The following is a 21876-nucleotide window of genomic DNA, read 5'->3' on the forward strand; positions in this document are numbered from 1 at the left end:
TCGAAGTTTATATTTTATGCGCTTTATTTCTGAAACCAAAAATAGTAATTGATCACGCTGTAAAGAGATCAAAAACTGTTGCAGCAGAAAGAAGAATTTTTCATTATGAGGTTTTGAGTGTTCTTTTGGAAATATCCAATTTCATGGATTTTATATTTCAAATGCAAAAATGGACATTTCCAAAGATTATTTTCATATGACGATTTATTAAGGTTGTAAAAACGCAACGTGGCCGACGCATTTTACATGAAAATTCAGAAATTAAATCAACAGTGTATGTGGAATAAGGTGGTATTTTGACAGAGTCAAAACGAAGTTTGTTTTCTAGCGAGGGTATTGGCAAGGGTATTGGTCCAGTGAACCAATTTTTTATTATGAATACTGACCTAGAATTGTTGTCATGTACACGAAGGCAAAACGGAATGACTGTGAATTCAAACTTACGCTAATGTATCAGTGCAGAACTGGCCACTCCGGGCATCGCCGAGCTTTTTGAATTTTTGTATGAAAGTTTCAATTTTTCGAGTCTTATGAAATTTTTTTTGCATAGATCTCCCAGTCGGTAACCAATTCGGCTCTGTATAAGCGCTGAAGTATATGGTGTCATTTCCATACTGAGATTTTTAAGACATATAGTTATATTTTGTTGTGTAATTTTGTCAGGAACATCTGAATAGAAAAGGGAGATATGCAAAATCTAGAGGTTTTGATTTCATAACGTTGAAGCATGATCCTCACTCTTTATTTTACATATATCCCTTTTCCATTCAGGTGTTGCCTGACGAGGTCATAGAAAAAAAGTAAATCAACGCACTTCAAGCAAAAATTCTTCAAGTTACAGCTGCCAAATAGAGTGCTATTTTGTATGGAAAAAATGTCCACATTTTTTTACATTGCTATATTTAGTACTTGAAGTGTGTTGTGTACAATGCATGTCTTAAAATACAATAGTGTCTACATAAATAAGTATCAAACTCTGGCTAACGTCGTCTTATACCAGATTAACTGTTAACACGTTGAAATTACTTGCGGCTTGCCAACTTTCGGCACCCTGGACTTTACTTAAATAGTCGAGGAATGCCTCCAAATAAATTTCTAAAAATCCAAAACTGAATTCTCAAATTCCTTAAGTTAAAAATTCTTATACAAAAATCCAAAAGGCCCTTCGGGAATCCACCGAATTCACCGTATGGCCTGTCCGGGCCTGCCTGTAACACTTGTAGCTCCAGTTTTCAACATAAAAAACTGTAAATTTGTAGCGTGGGCGTCGCTGGATTTAACCATTCAATATAACGTTAGTAACTTCTTTTTGTAGTGGCGCAGCTCACAAATGCGCATCAAACAATTAACTGAACTATACATTTTCCATATCCAAATCCTATAATGTCTTATACACAATATCTTCAGCAAGTGGTTTTCTTTAGATACTCTGTGTATTATATGATGTTCAGCACTATTTTTATACGACTGTACTTCACATATAATTTATGAATGTTAAGAAAACAGTCCGTTGAAGGCAAAAATGATGTAAAATCGCTTCCTCGTTCCTAACACAAATGTGATTACATTTATTTTCATTACCATAATCATCTTTCTATTCTTATCAATGCAAAGAAGCAAAGAAAATTTTCTGCAGCACACAATGTAACACAATTTGGTTGTGTAGAGTGGTTGTTATCTGTGCCTTTAACTATTGTCAATATGATCCCAGCTATAGTTTGCTACAAACAGAATATTTCGGTATGCACAATTTCCGGATTCATCTACAAATTTCCACTTTCATTTTTAAAAAGTCTACCAAACAAAAGTGATGACTCACTCAACTTAAAAATTGTACATTGCAATTTTCCAATGCAAACCATCTTATATCTTCGAATCATTGGCTTGCTCTACAAATTTATTATCGATAAATACTCTGTCATATGCTGTTGTTGGCTTATCGACGAAAAGAAACCTTCAACACCAACTAAACAATAGGAGATTACGTGTTTCTTGTTTTGATGAATGAGAACCAAATTGGTCAAATTGATAATTCGGAGACAGTGGCGTACTTTATTTTTATTCAAAAACGTGAGGTAAAGTCAACTTTACTACATGGATGCAAACATTTACCTCAAGTTTTTGAATAAAATGCCTTACTTGGCAATGGTGTAAATGATGGAAATGGTACTTCCTGTGTGTTTACGCCTCGATCGGTCAATTTCACACAAGAAGTACCCCTTCCATCATTTGCCCCATTGATAAGTAATGTACTATTATATGTCAAATGACGACTTCCACAATTTGCTGAAAACGTAGCGGGAGATAAAGTACAAATTACCTCCTGCTATCATATAAAATAATGCGTAACATGCAGACTATACATGTTAAGTGTGAACGTGCGTGTGTGGCGAGCAGACAGCGTCATGATGGTATGAGTGTTGTAGCTAAAATTTAACAATAATACGAAACACGATGACTAATGACGCCGAACCAATGTGAACCGTTCATTAATCCAGTAAAATTATAAATTCTTCAAATTTGTATATATATTCTCGCATTTTATATTTTGTTGTCATTTCTTGCAGAGAACATAATATTATATATACGTAAACGGTTGCTATCTTGACATACGGAATAAATCAACTGTACTTATCTTGTTCGCTCCTCTAACTTAAATACAATTTCACTCAGTTTTTTAATTCTGTATCGTTGGAACCTCATAGTTTAATCGTTGTCTGCCGTGGTAGCATCTGAGCGATTGATTTTGAGAGTTGGAAAAAAAAACGTTTGTTTTGTATTTATTTTGCTACAATTTTCGTGTCGCTTTAAATATTTCACTTTGGAAAAACGTTTTCTTTAAAATTGAATTATTTCTTTTGATCGGAATTTAAATTTAATTTTTGTTGGAATATCAGCAGTGTTTTTTTGTGAGTTTTTGGTGTTTGAGTTTTATTGTTAATTGGTAAGTGGATATAACTCATCGTCTCAATATGATTTTTTTTTTAAATAGAAAACTGTATGTCTGGTAGGTAGAAACTATCGATTGCATTTTTTTCTGGGAAAAATTATGAGTAACTTTTAAAGATAAATGGGTGGATCTCGATTCTCGATGGAATATTTTAATGTTCTGATTTTTTTTTTTCATACGCAGAACAATTTTGGTAATTTTTTATTTTTATTTTTTTAATTTGAAAACTTTGCTTTTTTGCAGACAATGGGGAAACGGAAAGGTAAAAAAGAAGGACAACTGGAGACTGGATTGAAGGGAAGATCAGGCTTAGTTGTGGTAGCTGCTATCATATTGTAAGTTAAAAAAATAGTTTTACGATTGCAAATTACTCGTTTGATTTTTAAATTTTTTATTTTTTTTTATTGTAAACCAAAAATTTTATTTAATTTTACTACAACTGTGTCATTTTACACAATCGATAGAAATGGGACAATTTTGTTTTTGAAACTAGCTGTCTGGCAATACACAGGTTCACATAGTATGTTCGCAGAAAGTATACATAGCGCCGCAGATACTGCAAATCAAATAATTTTAGCCTTTGGTATTCATAAATCAGTAAAAGTAAGATTCAGATATTTCGTCTGATTGGTTACACAAAATTGGATTTTTTAATTCCAACATTAAGACAACCATTAGTTCCCCGGTAATATTGTCGTTGTATATTTCTGATTATTTCTAGAATCCCAATCCGAAGCATCCGTACGGATACTCGAATATGCAATACATTTCATCGTTGATATCTGGTGTGGCCATTTTCTGTGTCGGCACCGGTTTCTCATTCTATCACGGTATCAGTGGATTGCTACATGAAACACCGATAGAAGATTATACGTGGGCGTATATTGTTCTCGGCGGTTCATTTTTCTTTGAATCCATCACATTGGCGATGGCCGTTATCTCAATACGTAGATCAGCAAAGGAAACCGGGGTTTCGTTTTTGAAATACGTTCAAAGTGGGCAAGATCCATGCGTAAATGTTGTGTTATTTGAAGACACTGCCGCTGTTTGCGGTGCTGCAGTGGCAGCAGCTTGTATTGGTAAGTTTTTTTTTCTTAGTTTTTTATTCGTTGTGTTAATTAAAAAGTCCGTGAACGCGGTGTGAGTCACAGTGAATAGTCTTAAAATTGTGATTTTTCTGAGAACGTTTGTGAAATTACTAAACTGATCGATTGGGTTTTTTTTGTGCAAATGAAGCAAATTGCTCAGACTCAAAAGATAAGAGAAACAGTGTCAAGGTTACACAGTTTATTCTGACAAAGCAATAATCAACTAAATGAAAATCTCAAACAAACCGTACACGGTTCGTTCACATAGCCGAAAGGAGAGATAATTTTCAACATCCAACAAAATAGACTCAATAAATGAGTGTAATATCAAAGTAGTAATGACATACTATTAAAAAAAGGCAGCACCAAAGTTGAACTTTTAATGATAAGTGATTAGCGACGTAACGACGACGGAAGAGTAAATCTGGGATTTAAGTTATTTAGATTGCAATAAATCATTTCGCGTCATTCCCTACGTCTATCTTAAACCAAATATTAGTAATTAAAAATTAAAAGTCCACACGTATCAGTCACCTATGTCAATAGTACGGTGTATGAAAGACGATGACGGTGGGTGACGCATTTTCAAGGATAAATTTTAAGAAAATAATTCAAATTATTCCGATAAGTGAAGAATTAAATCTGTAAATGGGTGGACTTATTAGCTCAAGTCCCGAAAGAGTTTACCGATTACGTAAGACATCCGAAATTCGATACCAAATTAAAAATAGAAATTTCCTAATAATTATGAATTTATGATTGACCACTGATCCAACACTGATCCGGATAAAGTTGGCTTTGAGGGAGTTTTGATGTAATGTTTATCGACTAGTTAAATGTATCACTCTGATGGGAACACAACGAATTGTGACGAATTAGATGTGGACATAATATATACATTTTCTAACACTGTTTTGACAGAAGCCAAATTAATTTATCCTAATTCCAGCAATTGAATTGCAAAAGTATCAACATAATTAAGCATATCAAAACTTAACGCTTTTTTGTTTCATATGTATCACAGCCAATTCCATTTCATTGAGATTAATATTTAAAAGTTGAAATTGAAAGACTCATCGACAATTAACTAAAATGTTTGCTTTTATGGAGTAAAATGTTTCCAAACAAATCCGCTTCGTTCTGGATTTCTCAATTGCACAAATTTAAGCTCTTCTTCTCTCTAATTAATTAAAAACAAAAATTATATTTCCAGCTCTAACAGCATACTTACAAACATCGATGCCTGATGCAGTCGGCTCGTTGTTGGTCGGTTGTATGTTGGCTGCAGTCTCAACACTCATCATTCATACCAGTGTACCAGCATTAGTTGGCCGGTACGTTCAATTTATTTCGAATTGAAATCTCGACACAAAATAATTCTTTTCAATTTATTAATTTAGATCAATTAAATTGGACCAGCTCGATAAAATCAATGCTGAATTGGAAAGCGACTCGATTATCAAATCTATTCATGATGTGAAGGGTATTGATATGGGTAGCAATATGATTCGTTACAAGGTAGGTCGTTAGGCTATTTTTGGCAACTTTTCCTTTTTCTTACAACCGAAATTACTTACAGGCTGAAATTGATATTAATGGACGCGAATTGTCCAGATTATACTTAGAAACCAAAGATTTGAATGCTTTAATAGTGGTGAGTTTCACTTTGCTTGTATTCACTTGAAATTTCTTAAAAAAAAAAAAATTGTTTTTTTCCTCTAAAGGAAGTACAAAAGTTCAACTCCATCGACGAATTGCAAGAGTTTATTTTGCATCATGGCGAAAATATCGTCGATATGATGGGAGATGAAATAGATAGACTGGAGAAGAAACTATCGGTAAGACAAAATTGCCACAAATTGATGAATTCGTGAAAATATTTTTAAACATTTTTTTACAGTCCAAGTTCCCGAAGGTGCGTCATATAGACTTGGAATTGGAGTAAAGCCTTTACCAAATGATATTGTCAAAACCAATGGTATATAAAGTTGAGGAGATTTTATTGTTGTTTTTTGTCGGTGTAAAAATAATTATAAATCGAATCCACTCGAATGCAGAAGCTAAAAATTAATTTTAAGTTCGCAAGATTTACATTTATAGAATAGACAAGTAAGATGAGTAAGTTTTCAAAGAAGAAAATCATACAAAGAAACAGATTCACATATCAGGGAATATTTTTTCGGCTGAAATTTTACTTCAACGCTTTTAGTTCATTAAGGACGCTACAAAGTTTCGATCAAATTTGAAGCGAAGTTTTTTTTTTGATAATTTTACATTCTACGACGGAAAGTCGACAGCCATTTATTGTTAGTCGAAAGCGTATGATGTTTACAATGGAGAACATTGTGCTTACAGGACGTATTGATGCAAGATTGTATCATGTAGGTCGCATACCTCCTCATATACAACCTTGGTATTTATATACGTTAATGTTGTCATTCATTAAGTAAAGAATGCAGCCTCTATAAGGAGGATTGTCCTTTTGTTTTGTCCGTCACCCCTTCTTTCATTGGTCTTACTTAATCATTTTCCAGCTCTGTTAAATCAATAAAGCTGGATTATACTTCCGATACACTTAACTTGTGTCGCATTAAGAGTTAATGTGCAAATATTGGATAAATTCACACTTGCTTGTGTAGCTAGTGTAGTAAAATGTACAAGACGAATAAATTTTCGATTGTTCAAGGTTTTTACTTACCATCGTTGAAACCGCATTAATCTGCTTAAAATTGTATCTTAACGAAAACATATGTCTGAATTAATCTAAACAATACACACGCACACAGTTGGACAAAAACCTAATTACTTTTAAGTATCAAACGCAGTTTTAAACAAATTCTCGTGGAAAAAAAATTCTATTTTTGGGCGTTTAATTACCTACGTACGTATTCATCATTTTGTTTCTCTTTCCATTTAATTACTATGATATGACAACAAAATACGCGAGGATCGGTTTATTACATTTCATTCGGTTTCGGTAGGAAACAACCGACAATCACTAATATTGAATATGGATGGATTTGCATTAAGTTTGACAACAAGAAAAACACAATTTTAAGATAGAAAAACAATTTTGATCAGGTGGATTATGTTTGCATTAAATTCACATCTTCATTTGCATATTGTTTTTTCGAAAACATTATTGTCTTCTCCATACGCATTTATTTGATTAGAAAAAAGAAGAAGCTAGAGTTACTTAAGGCTTTCATTTTATTATTATGTAATAACACTCACTGTTTTTATTATAGAAATGTAAATAAGACGTGATAGAAATAAATTATCATTTTTTTAAAACAACTTATTGTTACACCGCAGACGTACTTAGCAATTAAAATGATTTTTCATCAAAAAAAATTGTTTTCTTTACTCTGAGAATTATTCAAAATTTCAGATGCAGATATCAACTGTTATCGATGTCCATGACAACAGTAAATGATTACAACAAATGAAGCGACAGATTTATTTCAATCTGCTCAAAAGCTTATTACTGCGAAAGAATCGAATTTCATAATTAAACATAATGTCGACTGATGTGCTATTCGATGATGGAGCACACGGTGATCCTCAAAAGAAAAAAGGTTTCCGAAGTAGCAGCTCAGATATAGTGGTGGGTTGATTTTTTTTTCCTGATGACCACCGTGAAAAACCATACAAAATCCGGAAAAAAATTCTATGGGGAAGGAACAGCTCAGATATTGTAAATGATTTCTCTGTGTTTCATAAGGCCCCTTTACTAACAAGAATACTAATAATCCAATTTGATATCAATCGAACCAACTTTTGACATTTTATAACAGAACTTTTTGTCATTAGTCGTTGTCTCACATCCATTTCTCTTGGACGGTTTCCGTTTAGACAAGAAAAAAAGAAAATCTGCTGTTCACATGCGATCCCGATGCTTTTCAAAAATTGACGAGGAATTGATAAAATTTATTGGTAAAATACAAGTGATATAACGACAATGTAAAATAATTTTTGTTAAAATAAGGGCCCTGAAGATGGCTCAGTCATGAGCCGGAACGTTAACTATTTAAAATAAAGTTTTTTTTTCTTTTGAATTATTAGAATCTCTCAGCAATACTACCCTTTCCTGAAAGCATACCAATTTTTTTAGTATCATTTCGAAAAACATTTTCTCGCTTGAGGGCGACTGTGAGTAGTTCTTGTAAGAGCAGTTTCTTCTTAGCTTACGAATCAACATACTTTCTGGAAAAGATGAAGGTATCTGACAGTTCAATAACCATTTCTGCAAGAGTTACAGCTACTCGATAGTTACGTTGAAGACTCCTCGCTAGTTACAGATGTCCAAGTTATAAAAGCTCTAGAGCTATGACCTTTCTCGAGCCACTTACCTTTTCGTTTCACATAGTTATTGAACTCACACTATGACGAAACGGCAAATTAGATTCCTACGTATTTTCTTACACTAGTGCCAGTGACCTTCAAGATATCTTGTGCCAGTGAAAGCTTCAAGAGTCCTTCGTACAATTCAGATTTATCGTAGTGTTGAAAAATTCAATTTTCTGAGGTGCCTGAAACACTTTAGCCAGTCAAGCTGGCCGGAGTAAAAATTGATCGAGCTTTAATTCACGCCATGTTGCGGATAGATTCAACTTAGAGTCAAAATAAGTGGATCGCCGACGATTTTTGTTAATTTCAATGCATTGTTGCAGAGAAAATATAGTGTGCAGTGCACCTCGTTGCACAAGTTGATTTTCGTAACACACATCTTACAAAAAATCGTGTTTTTGCAACATGTTGCACAATATTTTGTTAACCTGTTACAGACGGCCATAGAGGTAGACCATCACTAACACGAAAACGTCAACTTTGCTTCGTTTTACGTTGTGGGCTCTTTACTTTTAACATTAGGAGTCCCTTTTTACTGTCTGCACACACGCATTTAAACCATATGATTTTTCATTCTAATTTGTCAGTTTGTTCTATTGACGGCAAGCATTTGACCAGTATCGGATCTATTACTTCCATCGGTCAAATTATGTTTAATCTGTTGATTTCAAATCTTGTACTTCAATTTTTTAACATGGCTTTTACTATATAAAAGACTATATTATCCAGAGCTGATTATTATTTTTGTCGTCGTTATCGATAATAGATGAATAGCTGTATGTGACAGTGTAACTGAAAATGTAATTATTAATTGCCGATTTTTTGTGAATCGCCGATGAGATTTCAATGTCAAATAAATGTACTTGCATTGCTGAAAAATTATACAAAAGATTTAGATTGATACCGATGGAACTTGGAAAAATTGGCATGCGAAAATTGTCACACAAATCTATTCGATTCGGAGACAACATCCACATTTAACTCAGCTGTACATATATAGAAGCGTAAGTTATTTACAAACATTTCAGTTGGACACGATACTATATTAATACTTGTGGCAAGGGATTAAGTGTGACAAGTGGTGAATAATAAGCAGGTGATTAATATGCAGGTGATTTCAGATATCAATTCAGAAATGCTCTCCAAACACCCTTTAGAATATATGTTCTTTGCTAACAACATACATTAATTGTAAATGATAACGATCTTATCATGAAATTTCGTACCGTTGTTACTATAATTGTTGTGTGTCGCGTTTTTTTAGCTGCCGAAAAAATTGTTTGATTTGATTTGTTTACTTTTCATGTTGCTACCAGTCTCATGAATAAATAATGAATTTAGTACAGAAAATAGAAGAAGAAAAAATCGAAATAGCATTTTGTTTTCAATTATCTCGTGATGTGGATCAACAAGATAATCAACGAAAATAAAAAGAAGTTAAAAAGCTTCTCGTATAGCCCTCAAAATTATCTCTGGAATTAAAATATCTGTTGTTTTTCTTTATCAAACACTCACATCATTTGTAATTGTAAATTTGAATATTTACGTATTCGCTGACGTACGATATGTGAACGTGTACCTGTTTATCACAGAAAAATCCAATTACGATTGATATAATATTAATCTTCTTTAACATACTAAATATACTAAGATAACACAAATTTTTATAAGTAGAGGAAGTTAAACCAAAATTAATATTTAGGAATCAGGGCTTATTATAGTCATGGAATTATTATGATCCAACCATTTCGTCATGCTCTTCATTCCACGTGGGATATCAGCGGAACCATACAGATACACACACATACGTACATATCGTGGAGGAAAGTATGAAACATTTGCTAAGAAATTTTTTTTTTGTGTGAAATATTTCTAAAGTTTCAAAGAGAGTCAATTACCAAATATGAAGCCCTGCTTCTAAAAATAGCTCTGTTAGCAAGGTTGATATAGTTGCCAGGGTAAGTCGAATAAAACAGAAGGAAGCTTTTTTGAGCACGTCAGGTGATGAAATATTCAGACATAATATTCACTTAAAAACATAATTATTACCCATACCGCCATCAGTAGCGAATATATACCTCAGAGGTCTATAGTTCAAGACTACAACAATTTATGATTTTTTCCTAACTAAAAACAGACCATTGATGATAGTTTCGTTTGACTGTATTAGCTACAATGTTTGTATATGAATAACAATTTACCTGTGTTTTGTTTTCACGCAGTGATGACGATTTTTACAATGTTGACCTAGTCTGTTATAAATGTACTTATACTTTGACATCAAAATATTTACATAGATAAATGTACTGTGATGATAATAGAATTCAAGAAATGGAACCAATATACACGAATGTTTTTTTCGACTTTACGATCCCTTCCCCTCGATAAACATTTTAGAAAAGGTGTTTATTGAATCTACGACTTCTTTCCTTCACCAACAGTAATAGATACCGAATCTTGTAGTTCTTTAGATTTAACATATTTACTTTTTACTGTATAAGACCGCATTCACCGGAGGTTATCGTTTATTTTTGTCATGCCTGTCAATAACAGATTAGATCCGATGAGAATTATTTTTCATGCCTTGGGAATTTTTCTCGCCCTCAGCATGAAACGTTGCATACGCATCTGTTGTGGACAGTTTATTTTAGACACTTTCGTTCGTCACGCTCGTAGGTACGTAAATAACTAATATAACGAAGTTCAGGAGAAAGATTGATGTTTGTAGCCAGAGCGAAGCAGAGACCGTAATTTCGCTTTCTATTGGAGTTTGAATTCTCTATTTCTCCCAGAGACTTCATATTCGAGAGGTGATTTATCGTTTTTGTCCATGATAAAGACATCAATTCAAAATACCATTTTTAAAAACATAGACAAACTGACAGTTTAAGTAAGAAATAGTACATTTCGTACCTAGGACTAAAAGTAGCGTGTGAGACTTTTAGTCCGTGGTACGACTAGTATTTTTCATATTGGACTTCGTCGCACTTTTCGGGTCTTAGGTATGAAAAGTACTATTTTCATCCCACGGGAGAAAAATTTTCTTATAAACGTTTGAGGGGAGAAAATGAGGTAAAGTCACAACAGCACATATGAAAATAACTATTTCATGTCAATGAGGTCCGTTTGTATAAAAAGTGGCACTTTCTCTTGTCACCGTTACTTCGTTCGTTAAATAACTATTTTAAGACTTGTTCTTGGCAAGATGAACAAAACGATATTGAATATGCAATAGTCAAAGTACTCAAAGCGCAAGGAAGTGAAAGCGAGAATGTTTGACTTCGGTTCGTACAAAGGAAACACTTCATTTTTCGCATTATCATTCATTTTAATACAAAAATATAATAAATTAAAGAAAATCCAGACTCAAAAACCTGAAAGCCAGCATGATCTATCATCGTTAAAAAAAGCATCCAACTTAACATGAAGATCTGGTGAATTATTCGAAAAATTAATTTTAATTTCTTTACGCAAAATACTTGATAATCTCGAATAGTTTTCATGAGACATTAGAGATAGTTCCAGAGTTTGAAGTGATCGCGATGTATTCAATCGAATAAGATCAAAAATCATTTTCAAACTTTTAGCGCTTCCTGCGAATGATAAATGTTGTACTTTTGTATTCATTAGTTTGCAGATCGACGGAATTTGTTCGATATAAACCAAGCCAATTTTTAAGGTGTCTAAAGAACCGTTGTGCTGGACAAATCTGATGAGGTTTTCTATATCACGAACGTAGCTGACATGAAGCTGTTTCAATGCTCCGAATTTAATCTCGTCAGAACTTTTAGTGATTGCCGGTATGAATAATTGTTGCAGATGAGGAAACTTTTCGGCCACAAATTGCAATGTGTTTGCGTCTGATAGTGTGTTGCTCCAATCATCGAGCTCCAAATTTACTATTGCAGGATAGTGACTTAAAATGACTTTGACGAATGCAGCCTGCAGACTGAAAAATCCACTTAGCTTCAAATGTTTCAGTTGACAATTGGGTTCCGTATCGACCAGTAGCTGGTAAAATTTATTATCTTTCGGCAATCGGCCAACATCTAACGTTAAGGAAGTAACGTTTTGCAAATTCAATATGACGAAAACGGTGATCTGCTCACAATTCGGTATTGAAATTTCAACATTCCCCAGCGATCCGTTATTTAAAATTAAAAATTCGGCTATATTGCTGTCGACAACGTCCGAATTCTTCCCGAAGCCGCACGCAATATGAAACTTACTTAAACGATTGTTCCACATGCCGTTTAAATCGCTGTCTCTGAAAAGTGTTTTCGACGATGTTCCGTGCAAAATGAGTTCTGTTAAGCGATATTGGTACGACAGCATGGACACTAAGTGGCCTCTTGTACCTTCACCTTCATTTAGGTAGTTGTTGATTAACAGGGAAGTTATTTGGGACCGTGACAGAAACTTGAAAATCAGCCAATTTGTGTGATGAATCGACACGGACGTCAAGTGCACAATGCTAATCGGATTTATTGCTGGAAGTTTCTGTTCGATTTCCACTTCAGACATGAACAGCTCTTCCAAAATCGGCGAGGACTTCAGTATGGTGAGCAAGGTAAAATCGTCCAGTGTTGAATTGTATATGGACAACGTACGCAAGAATGGTCCAAATCTCTCGAATACTTTGCTCAAAGTACTGTGCCAATTTGCAGGAACATCCACCATTTCGATTGTACTGTGCCGTCGTCGTAAGGCCAGTAATTCATTTTGTGACTTCCACAGTTCTTTGGTAAGTTTCAGTTTAAACTTCTTCATTACGACTGATGAAGTCGCAACTATATTGGCAAACCTAAAAGCATACAGTCATAATGATATGCTCGTCAACGCAGGCCGTGGGAACATTACCTTGTACATGTAATCGAAAATGTTTTTATCGATTCACAATCCAAGTACAGGCAAATTTTGTGAATTATTTCATCAGGCAGGGTATCGGTTATTGTTTGAGGCCTGTAGGTTGTCGCTTGGGATAGAGTATCCATGGCAGTGTATTGATGTAACTAATGCAATAGACAACCAACTAGCTGAAAACGTAAACCATCAGTATGTCAACTCGTTTCATTGATTTAGGATGAAATTTGATGGTACCATACACCGTCGACGTGCATAGAATGTCTTCCTAATACCTTGGTTTTAGAATGAGACCCCAGAAAATAATTTAATTAGAACTTAAGAATTTGTATATTTAATGTCGCGTACACAAAACGAATCATATGTCACTCATTGAAAACATATGGACATCGATAAAGCAGATTAATTATCAAAAACTAAATGGAATTTTTGTGGCGCACAGTATAATTGAACATTCAAATTGTTAACTTTGCTCCTCTATCAGGCTCGGACTGGCCCTATGGCACAAATGAACGGAGGGATTCTTTTCAAAATCCACCTATCAAAATCGGACCCATTTCTTCTGGGATTTATATGTACATGGTTTGAAAGGTCTTTGTCAGTAGACCTCAAAACAGGCCTCACACAGTCTTGAGCCACACCTGGTTGCTGGTGGAAGATCTTTGAAGTTGGAAAAATAGAGTTTTTTATCCGAATTTTTTAGCCGTTATAAATGATCGTTCCGGGTGAGAGTGGGCTTGTTGGAAAACAGAGCTTAAGTACTTTCGGGTCATGTCTAGTTTGATTAGATTCAATTATATTTGTTTGCAAAAATTTGCAAGAAATTTGTTTCAAAATCTGTGTGAACTTTAGACAGGTCTGGGCTAGTACTGATGACGCTTAATGTGAACCTAACATGCTAGTCGTAACACGCATTGTCTAAGCTTTCCATTGATACCTCATTTTTTTCGCAATCACCAGCACTACAAATGAGGTATCAACGGAAAGCTTAGACAATGTATGTTACGACTAGCATGTTAGGTTCACATTAAGCGTCATCAGTACCAGCCCAGACCTGTCTAAAGTTCACACAGACTTTGAAAATTTTTCTTGCAAATTTTTGCAAACATATATCAATGAATCTAATCAAACTAGGCATGACTCGAAAGTACTTAAGCTCAGCTTTCCAAAGAGCCCACTCTCACCCAGAACAATCATTTATAACGGCCGAAAAATTCGGATAAAAAACACTATTTTTACATTGGACATCTTCCACCAGCAACCAGCTCAAGACTATGTGAAGCCTGTTTTGAGGTCTACTGGCAAAGACCTTTCAAACCATGTATAGACGAAATGGGTCCGATTTTGATAGATGGATTTTCAAAAGAATCCCTCACGGTAATTTGTTTAAACAATTGGTTTAAAAGTTAAAGTTTTGCGTATCGAAGCTTTGAGCGTCACACTTTCTAATATCAGTACTTTTGTAAGTAAAGTATTTGTGTAATCATTCCTCTTCGAAGAAGTTTTTGTTAGATTTTGTTGCATATTTTATTTGCAAGTTAGTGTTGATTCAGGGTGTCTCACGGCCTCAAGGTCAGTGAGAGAAAAACTAAGTACATGACACCTTTATTGTCTGATGGCAAACGGACCATACGCTGAATGGAAAACACTTCGAGACTGTCGACAGCTTTATTTACCTTGGGTCGCTGGTCAATAGTGATAATGAGGGATTTTTTTGAAAGTGGACCAGGCTCCGTCGGAGCTATTTTTTCGAGGCAGTTTGTTCATATGCCCAGATAGCCCTTGGCTCCAATAGTCTAAAACCGCTGTCGTTTTATTATCATATTTGCGTCTTGGCTGGTGGTGAAGGTGCAAAAGTCGAAAAAAGGGTGTTTTTATACGTGATTTACTGCCGCTACAGACAATGGACACACATGTGTGGCGGCTCGTTGGATAGGTACTGTCCAGGAGAACCGGGGCAAGCATAGATATCTTACATGCTCTGTGCCATGTTCTAAAATAACAAAAATATTGTGTCAGTCAAAGGCCGTAAATTTTGATGAACTTCAAAAGGTGATATCTCGCACCTGGAGAATGTTTATGGTTAGATCATTGGATGCAGACATCAAAAACAGCATAATTCGTGTATTTTTCTAAAATCAATATTTTGCTTTCGAGTGAAGTAAGACATTTGCTTTATACCCAAAAAAGTATCCTGAAACCTTTCACTTCTATGGCAATTGAGGTATAATTGTAGAGCTGGGTTAAGCCTCTATCAGGGCAACCACTGATCTGTACAACAACAGTCACCTGGTACAAAATATCACCTAATAAAGCTCATCAAAATTTCCGGCCTTTGACTGATACATACTTTTTGTTATTTTTGAATAGTGCTTGAGTACACATTTGATATCTGTCTTTGCCCCGGGTCTCCTGGACAGTATCTATCCAACGAGCCGCCACACATGTCTGTCCATCGTCTGCAGCGGCAGTAAATCACGTTTAAACGAGCCGTCAGAACAGTCGGAGCGTTTGCTGCGACTAAGCCCCGTACGAACCCGTACATCTATTGCGCACGTGACCCTAGTTCGTCCGTCGCCCTACTCTTAACATAAGTCTACTGCGCCCGTAAACGTCGGTAAAGTAAAATTCTTATGAAATTTGTACGTCTTAAAAATTGCGCATAGCGCAATTACGAAGCCCCGTACGATGTTCCTTCCAAACGTAACACAAATTTAAAATTGACCTAAAATTTCCTCAGTCCTATATTAACCTATATTTACCTATAAATAAACAATTTATTGATAAATATGCTAGTATATAGCTCAAAATAACTATCTATAGCGTTATATAGCTCAATATAGCTATATATATTTATATATAGATATCCATATTTGGGATCCTTGAAACACCACACACACACATAACCAATCACTTCCCACTGATCAGTAACTTTGTAAGTATCATTTTCACCGATTTATATTGTTTTTACAAAAATCCAAAATGGCGGCCGACGGCCATTTTATTAGGAGACCTGAAATAGTACTGACGGTTTACATTTATTAATACCTTTCAAACAAAAAAAAATTCATGAAATTCGGTCAAATTTTACTCGAGATATTAACAAAAAACACCACCTTCACTGTACGGCCGAGTAGCCTCATATAAGCTCACTCCAAGAGACCTAGCTCACGCTCCGGTGAACCGAATTTCATGATTTTTTTTTCCCTTATTGGTACGGTCTATACCTATCTATTGAAGCAAAATCCATCTAAATACGTTTAAATTTGGCCAACCTACAAGCAAAAACGGCTTGCCGCCCTGCACCTAGTTCACACCAAGGGGTCTAACAAACGAGTCGGTCATCCAATTTCCATAAACTTTTTTTTTGTCGATAGGTATTGTAAATACCTTTCATTTGATGTATCACTTACCAGTGTAGCTTTTAAATGGCCAGAGAAATCTTTGGAAAACGTTAAAGCACTTATGGGGCCCCAACTCGGGAGGGGTCGACCCAAAATCGCCCATCTTCGAACTTAGCCTCACAATTTCAACTACCTTTCAGGGAAAAAAAATTTGAAATAGGATTTGATTTACTCAAGATATCGACGTGACAGACGGACAGACGGACAGACAAAATTTTTATTGTGGATTCGTCATCTATGAACATAGGCAAACTCCGAAAATTCTGAAAAAATTCCGAAAAAGTTCCGAAAAATTCTGAAATAATTTTTCGGAATTTTTCAGAACTTTTTCGGAATTTTTTCAGAATTTTCGGAATTTTCCGAATTAAAATTCATTAAAATAAGCCCTGAGGCAAACACTTTGCCCTTACCGCCTGCTTCGAATTCCATCAATTACACACGGCACCGTAATCCTATAAGCCCCTTCGTACTTCGTACGGGGCTAAAAACACCCTTTTTCGACTTTTGCACCTTCACCACCAGCCAAGACGCAAACATGAAAATTAAACGACGGCGGTTTTGGACTATTGGGACCAAGGGCTATATGGGCATATGAACAAACCGTCGCAAAAAATAGCTCCGACGGAGCCTGGTCCACTTTCAAAAAAATCCCTCAATAGCATCGGAGAGGAAATACGTAGAAGGGTAACGCTTGGTGACAGGAGTTACTACAGTCTTCAAAAACTCATCCGGTCAAAAACACTCAACCGCAACCTTAAGTGCGAATTGTACAGATCGCTGATTCGACCAGTTATAGCATATGGATCGGAAGCTTGGTGCATGACACAAAGTGACGAACAGACACTTTTTGTTTTTGAAAGGACAATTCTTCGATCAATTTTTGGAGGTGTCAATGTGAACGGCAACTGGAGAAGAAGATACAACCATGAGCTGTATCAGCTTTACAAGGAGCCCGATATAGTCAAATTCATCAAAATCAATCGATTAAGATGGCTCGATCATGTACAAAGAATGAACGAGGAATGTGTACCACTGAAACTGCTAAATACAAATCCCGAAGGAAGCCGCAGACCAGGAAGACCGAGAGCGAGATGGAAAATGCAATTGAGTCTGATCTGAAAGTACTAAGAGTAAGCGACTGAAGAACGTTGGCGCGGAATAGGTCTGATTGGAGAAGATTGCTGTAAGAGGCCAAAACCAATAGTAGGTTGTAGTGCCCACCTAAGTAAGTAACCAGGTGTAAGAAATATAAAAAGTTACATTTTCAACATTTACAATCCAACCGACGTTATTCATTCCACTTGCGATTTACCAACGCACTTCAGGCATGAGCACTTCAAGCATACTCTAAATGGGGTACTGACACTTGACAGTGTTACACAACTATACAACACTGTAGAAAACCATTTAATACAAAATAGTACCCTATTTGGCAGCAGCTGTCGACTATGATCACTTTTGCTTGAAGTGCGTTGGATTTACACGTTACATACATACATACATAAATGTCGTACCGTGTGGAATGAACAGGATCGATTGGATTGTAATTGTAACTCTTATAATTCTGAGACACGGTGAGCTTGAAAAAAATTTTATTCGACCTCTCGTGGACATGAAATGTTTTTAGTGGTTTTTGTAGAGGGCGGCACCACGAGTAAGAATAACATAACAAGAAAATATTTCGATGGGAAAATTTTTAACTAGATCGATTTTTCGTTTTTCTGTGCCCTGCAGGAAGCTTCGAAAACTGTTTGGACCCTACTGGTGACTTGTTTGATCACAAAAATATAGTTGCTGTTTAGCCTGAGGTCTAAGCTTTACAGCGATAAAAATCATGACATTCATGACTACCAACAAACATCTTTTATGAAGGAAAGTCATTCTGCTATGTCGATGTGAATTTTAAAGGCTGTATCATACGTGGATTACTTTTATTTTCTCTTATAAATTATTTTTAGTTATTTTACATAATTTAAGGGGTTAATAAAAGGTCGAAAGAAGATTTTTAGCTCGAAATAGGTTTCTTTGTAAATTGCACCGATGAGTAAACTGCATTATCTCGAGTCAAAAATTAACAAACCTTTCTTTTGTTTCGTTCGTAGTTTCTCCAATAGTCATTCTAAGCTAATTCTGCAACATTTTAGTTGTTTCCACTAAAAAATGAGACACATTATACGAAGAAATTTGGGTGGTCGTTCAGGTGTACCAACAAAGATTTTGTCAGAATGAAATCCAAGCTCATCCTTTGACCTTTTATTAACCCCTTAAATTATGTTAATTAACTAAAAATACTTTTTAAGAGAAAATAAAAGTAATCCACGTATGATACAGCCTTTAAAATTCACATCGACATAGTAGAATGACTTTCCATCATAAAAGATGTTTCTTGGTAGTCATGAATGTCATGATTGGTATCGCTGTAAAGCCTAGACCTCAGGCTAAACAGTAACTATATTTTTGTGATCAAACAAGTCACCAGTAGGGCACAGAAAAACGAAAAATCGATCTAATTAAAAATTTTCCCATCGAAATATTTTCTTGTTATGTTATTCTTACTCGTGGTGCCGCCCTCTACAAAAACCACTAAAAACATTTCATGTCCACGAGAGGTCGAATAAAAAAAAATTCAAGCTCACCGTGGAGACTGTATTTAGAAATTAAAATCCTTAAAATAGGCACTGACTCGTAGTCATTTTGATGCTTCGGGCCGAAAATGAGTGCAATTTTGGACTTTTTTCTCAGAGTAGTTTGCTCCCACGTATCTAATAAAAGGGCGTAACCTCCCCCAAAGTTTACAGCCTTGATTCTTTGTAGTGTAGACTGTAGATTTGCGTTACGACGCCTTACTAACGTGGAACCATGATTTCTGGTCAATTCTAAGGGAGATTTTTTTACTTACAGTCAAGAGAATATTCCAAAGTGATCCATTACTGACAATCTTAGACTTGTGTTCGTACAAAGAAAACACGTAATTTTTGCGTAAATTTATTTTTATGAAAATCAAGAAAATAGACCGACACTAGAATATGGTATTTTCGATAATTTACTGTAATTGAAAAATGCATCCAACTTTCTGCGAAGATCTGAAGGTGCTAATGGATTTAATGGGAAATTGATTTGCATCGACCTGTGTAACGTTTTTGAAAAACTCATACGAACACCAAGGGATCGCAGAGATAGTTCCAGTGTTTTGAGTTGCTTCGGTGTATTGTGTCGAATAAAATCGATAATTATTTCCAAATTTTTTCTGTTCCCTGCGAATGACAAATGTTGTAGGTTCGTACGATCCATCAGTTTGCAAATCGATTTAACTTGTCCGATGTGAACCAAACCGATTTTTAATGTGTCTAAAGAACTATTCTGCTCGATAAAGCGAACGAGATCCTTCATGCCGTTCATTTGTATATAGACAATATGCAGCTGCTTCAATGCACTGAATTTTAACTCGCAATCGATTCTGGAGATCGCCGGAATGAATAATTGTTGAAGATAAGGACACTTTTCAACCACAAATTTTAATATGTTCTTGGAAGGTGTATTGCTCCAATCATCAAGCTCTAAATTTTCGATTGACGGGAATTTGGTTAAAATAGCTTTGATTAATTCAGGCTGAACGAATAATCCACAGAGTTTCAAATGTTTCAATCGAAAATTGGGTTTAGAATCAAGCACCTTTTGGAAAAGTGAATTATCGTCTTGAAACGCTCCAACATCTAAAACTAGTGATGTAACATTGTGCAGATTGAATATGATTGATTCGATGATTGGTGTACAATATGCAATAGAGATGTGAACATTCGTCAGCGATTCGTTATTGGAACATAGAAATTCACCTATGTTTTTGTCAGTCAGTGTCTTGTTACTGGTCTCGGATGTAATATGACACTTAATTAACCGATTGTTCCAAGAACCGATGAAATCGCTGTATCTGAAAAGTGTACTCGACGACGTTCCAAGCAAAGTGAGCTCTTGTAACCGATACTGATTGTACAGCATGGAAACTAAATGACATCTAGTTCCTTTACCTTCGTCTGAGCTGTTGTTGACTAACAGTGAAGTTATTTGCGACCGTGACAGAAACTTGAAAATCAGCCAATTTGTCTTATGAATCGAGATGGACCGCAGATGCACAATGCTGATCGGATTGATTTTTGGAAGTTTCAGTTCGATTGCCACTTCAGAGATAACAAGCTCTTCCAAAAACCACGACAGCCTCAGTATGGTCAGTAAGGTAAAATCGTCCACTGTAGACCTATGTATGGACAGCTTACGCAAATGTGGACCAAATTTCTCGAACACTTTGCTTACAACATTGTGACAATCAACGGAAACATCTACCATTTCGATTGTGTTGTACTTTCGTTCCAATCCCATTACTTCATCTTCCGACTTCCAAAATTCGGAAGTAAGTTTCAGTTTAAACTTCTTCGTTATGGCTGATGAATTCGCAACTATATTGAAGAACCTAAAACCAAACAGTTAAAGGCATGCTCATCAACACAGCGTATAAATTTGTTACATCTTACCTCGGACATGTAATCGAAAAATTTTTGATCGACTCACAATCCAAATACAAACAAATTTGGTGAATTATTTCATTGGGTAGGTTATCAATGGTTGTACGGGGCCGGGGCCTGCAGTTTGTCGAGTCACTTAAAATATCCATTGCTGGGCTTTGTTAATGTATCATTTAAAGATTGTTGGCCAGTACACGAACAGAGTAGTTCTTAAGTTCTTGTTGTTTCTTATTGTAGAAGAATTATTATAATGACGGATATGACAATAAGACGTCAACGATGAACATTGTTGACAGATACAGATATATGGGACATTCCAAAGTTAATTGCGCTACAAATTTCGTCGTTAATTTTTTTTTTTGAAATCGAATTTATATTAATGAGCGATAAACTGTATTTATTGGCTATAGTTTGTATAAACTCCGAAGTGGTGGATGAATTAGCCGCATTGTTGCGTCACATATTTGTAATTTGACTAGTTATGGACAAGTCACTTGTTTTGTGTCTAATTTGAGGTCACCTAACGCACTTCAAGCATAAGTGGTACTCTAAATAAAGTACTGTAACTGGACAGTTTATTATACAAACGTAAAGACATTTTCATGCAAAATAGAGTACTTTCTGCAGCGATGGGTCAATGATCCATGGGCCAAAAATTTGGTCTTTCTGGTAAGGTATTTTAGTGGCTAGAGAGGGTAGAGGGC

General features: G+C 35.4%; 3 protein-coding genes across 6 annotated transcripts; 1 reads left to right on the plus strand and 2 right to left on the minus strand.

Annotated features, from left to right (window-relative positions):
- Positions 1 to 2652: 2652 nt before the first annotated feature.
- On the plus strand, positions 2653 to 6172 carry LOC119073569 (zinc transporter 9-like). 2 transcript variants are annotated; one of them, XM_037179127.1, is made up of 9 exons: positions 2661 to 2944; positions 3194 to 3285; positions 3415 to 3553; positions 3672 to 4029; positions 5252 to 5372; positions 5439 to 5556; positions 5618 to 5692; positions 5763 to 5876; positions 5939 to 6172. In XM_037179127.1, the coding sequence occupies exons 2-9, from the start codon at positions 3197 to 3199 to the stop codon at positions 5981 to 5983; spliced, it is 1059 nt and encodes a 352-aa protein (XP_037035022.1). In that variant the 5' UTR covers positions 2661 to 2944; positions 3194 to 3196; the 3' UTR covers positions 5984 to 6172. The 2 variants fall into 2 exon arrangements, with proteins under 2 accessions (XP_037035023.1, XP_037035022.1); XM_037179128.1 differs by lacking the exon at positions 3415 to 3553 and having other exon boundaries at positions 2653 to 2944.
- Positions 6173 to 11691: 5519 nt separating this feature from the next.
- On the minus strand, positions 11692 to 13635 carry LOC119073508. 3 transcript variants are annotated; one of them, XM_037179024.1, is made up of 3 exons: positions 13489 to 13635; positions 13249 to 13420; positions 11692 to 13192 (listed from the first exon to the last, which is right to left on the minus strand). In XM_037179024.1, exons 2-3 carry the CDS (start codon positions 13380 to 13382, stop codon positions 11755 to 11757), a joined length of 1572 nt encoding a protein of 523 aa, XP_037034919.1. In that variant the 5' UTR covers positions 13383 to 13420; positions 13489 to 13635; the 3' UTR covers positions 11692 to 11754. The 3 variants fall into 3 exon arrangements, with proteins under 3 accessions (XP_037034919.1, XP_037034920.1, XP_037034922.1); XM_037179025.1 differs by having other exon boundaries at positions 13249 to 13424; positions 13489 to 13634; XM_037179027.1 differs by having other exon boundaries at positions 13249 to 13424; positions 13527 to 13622.
- Positions 13636 to 19627: 5992 nt separating this feature from the next.
- LOC119073501 lies at positions 19628 to 21458 on the minus strand. The gene is made up of 2 exons (XM_037179016.1): positions 21182 to 21458; positions 19628 to 21120 (listed from the first exon to the last, which is right to left on the minus strand). The coding sequence occupies exons 1-2, from the start codon at positions 21319 to 21321 to the stop codon at positions 19656 to 19658; spliced, it is 1605 nt and encodes a 534-aa protein (XP_037034911.1). The 5' UTR covers positions 21322 to 21458; the 3' UTR covers positions 19628 to 19655.
- Between the last annotated feature and the right edge of the window lie 418 nt (positions 21459 to 21876).

This window comes from Bradysia coprophila, unplaced genomic scaffold, assembly GCF_014529535.1.
Source record: "Bradysia coprophila strain Holo2 unplaced genomic scaffold, BU_Bcop_v1 contig_138, whole genome shotgun sequence".
Taxonomy (NCBI): domain Eukaryota; kingdom Metazoa; phylum Arthropoda; class Insecta; order Diptera; family Sciaridae; genus Bradysia; species Bradysia coprophila.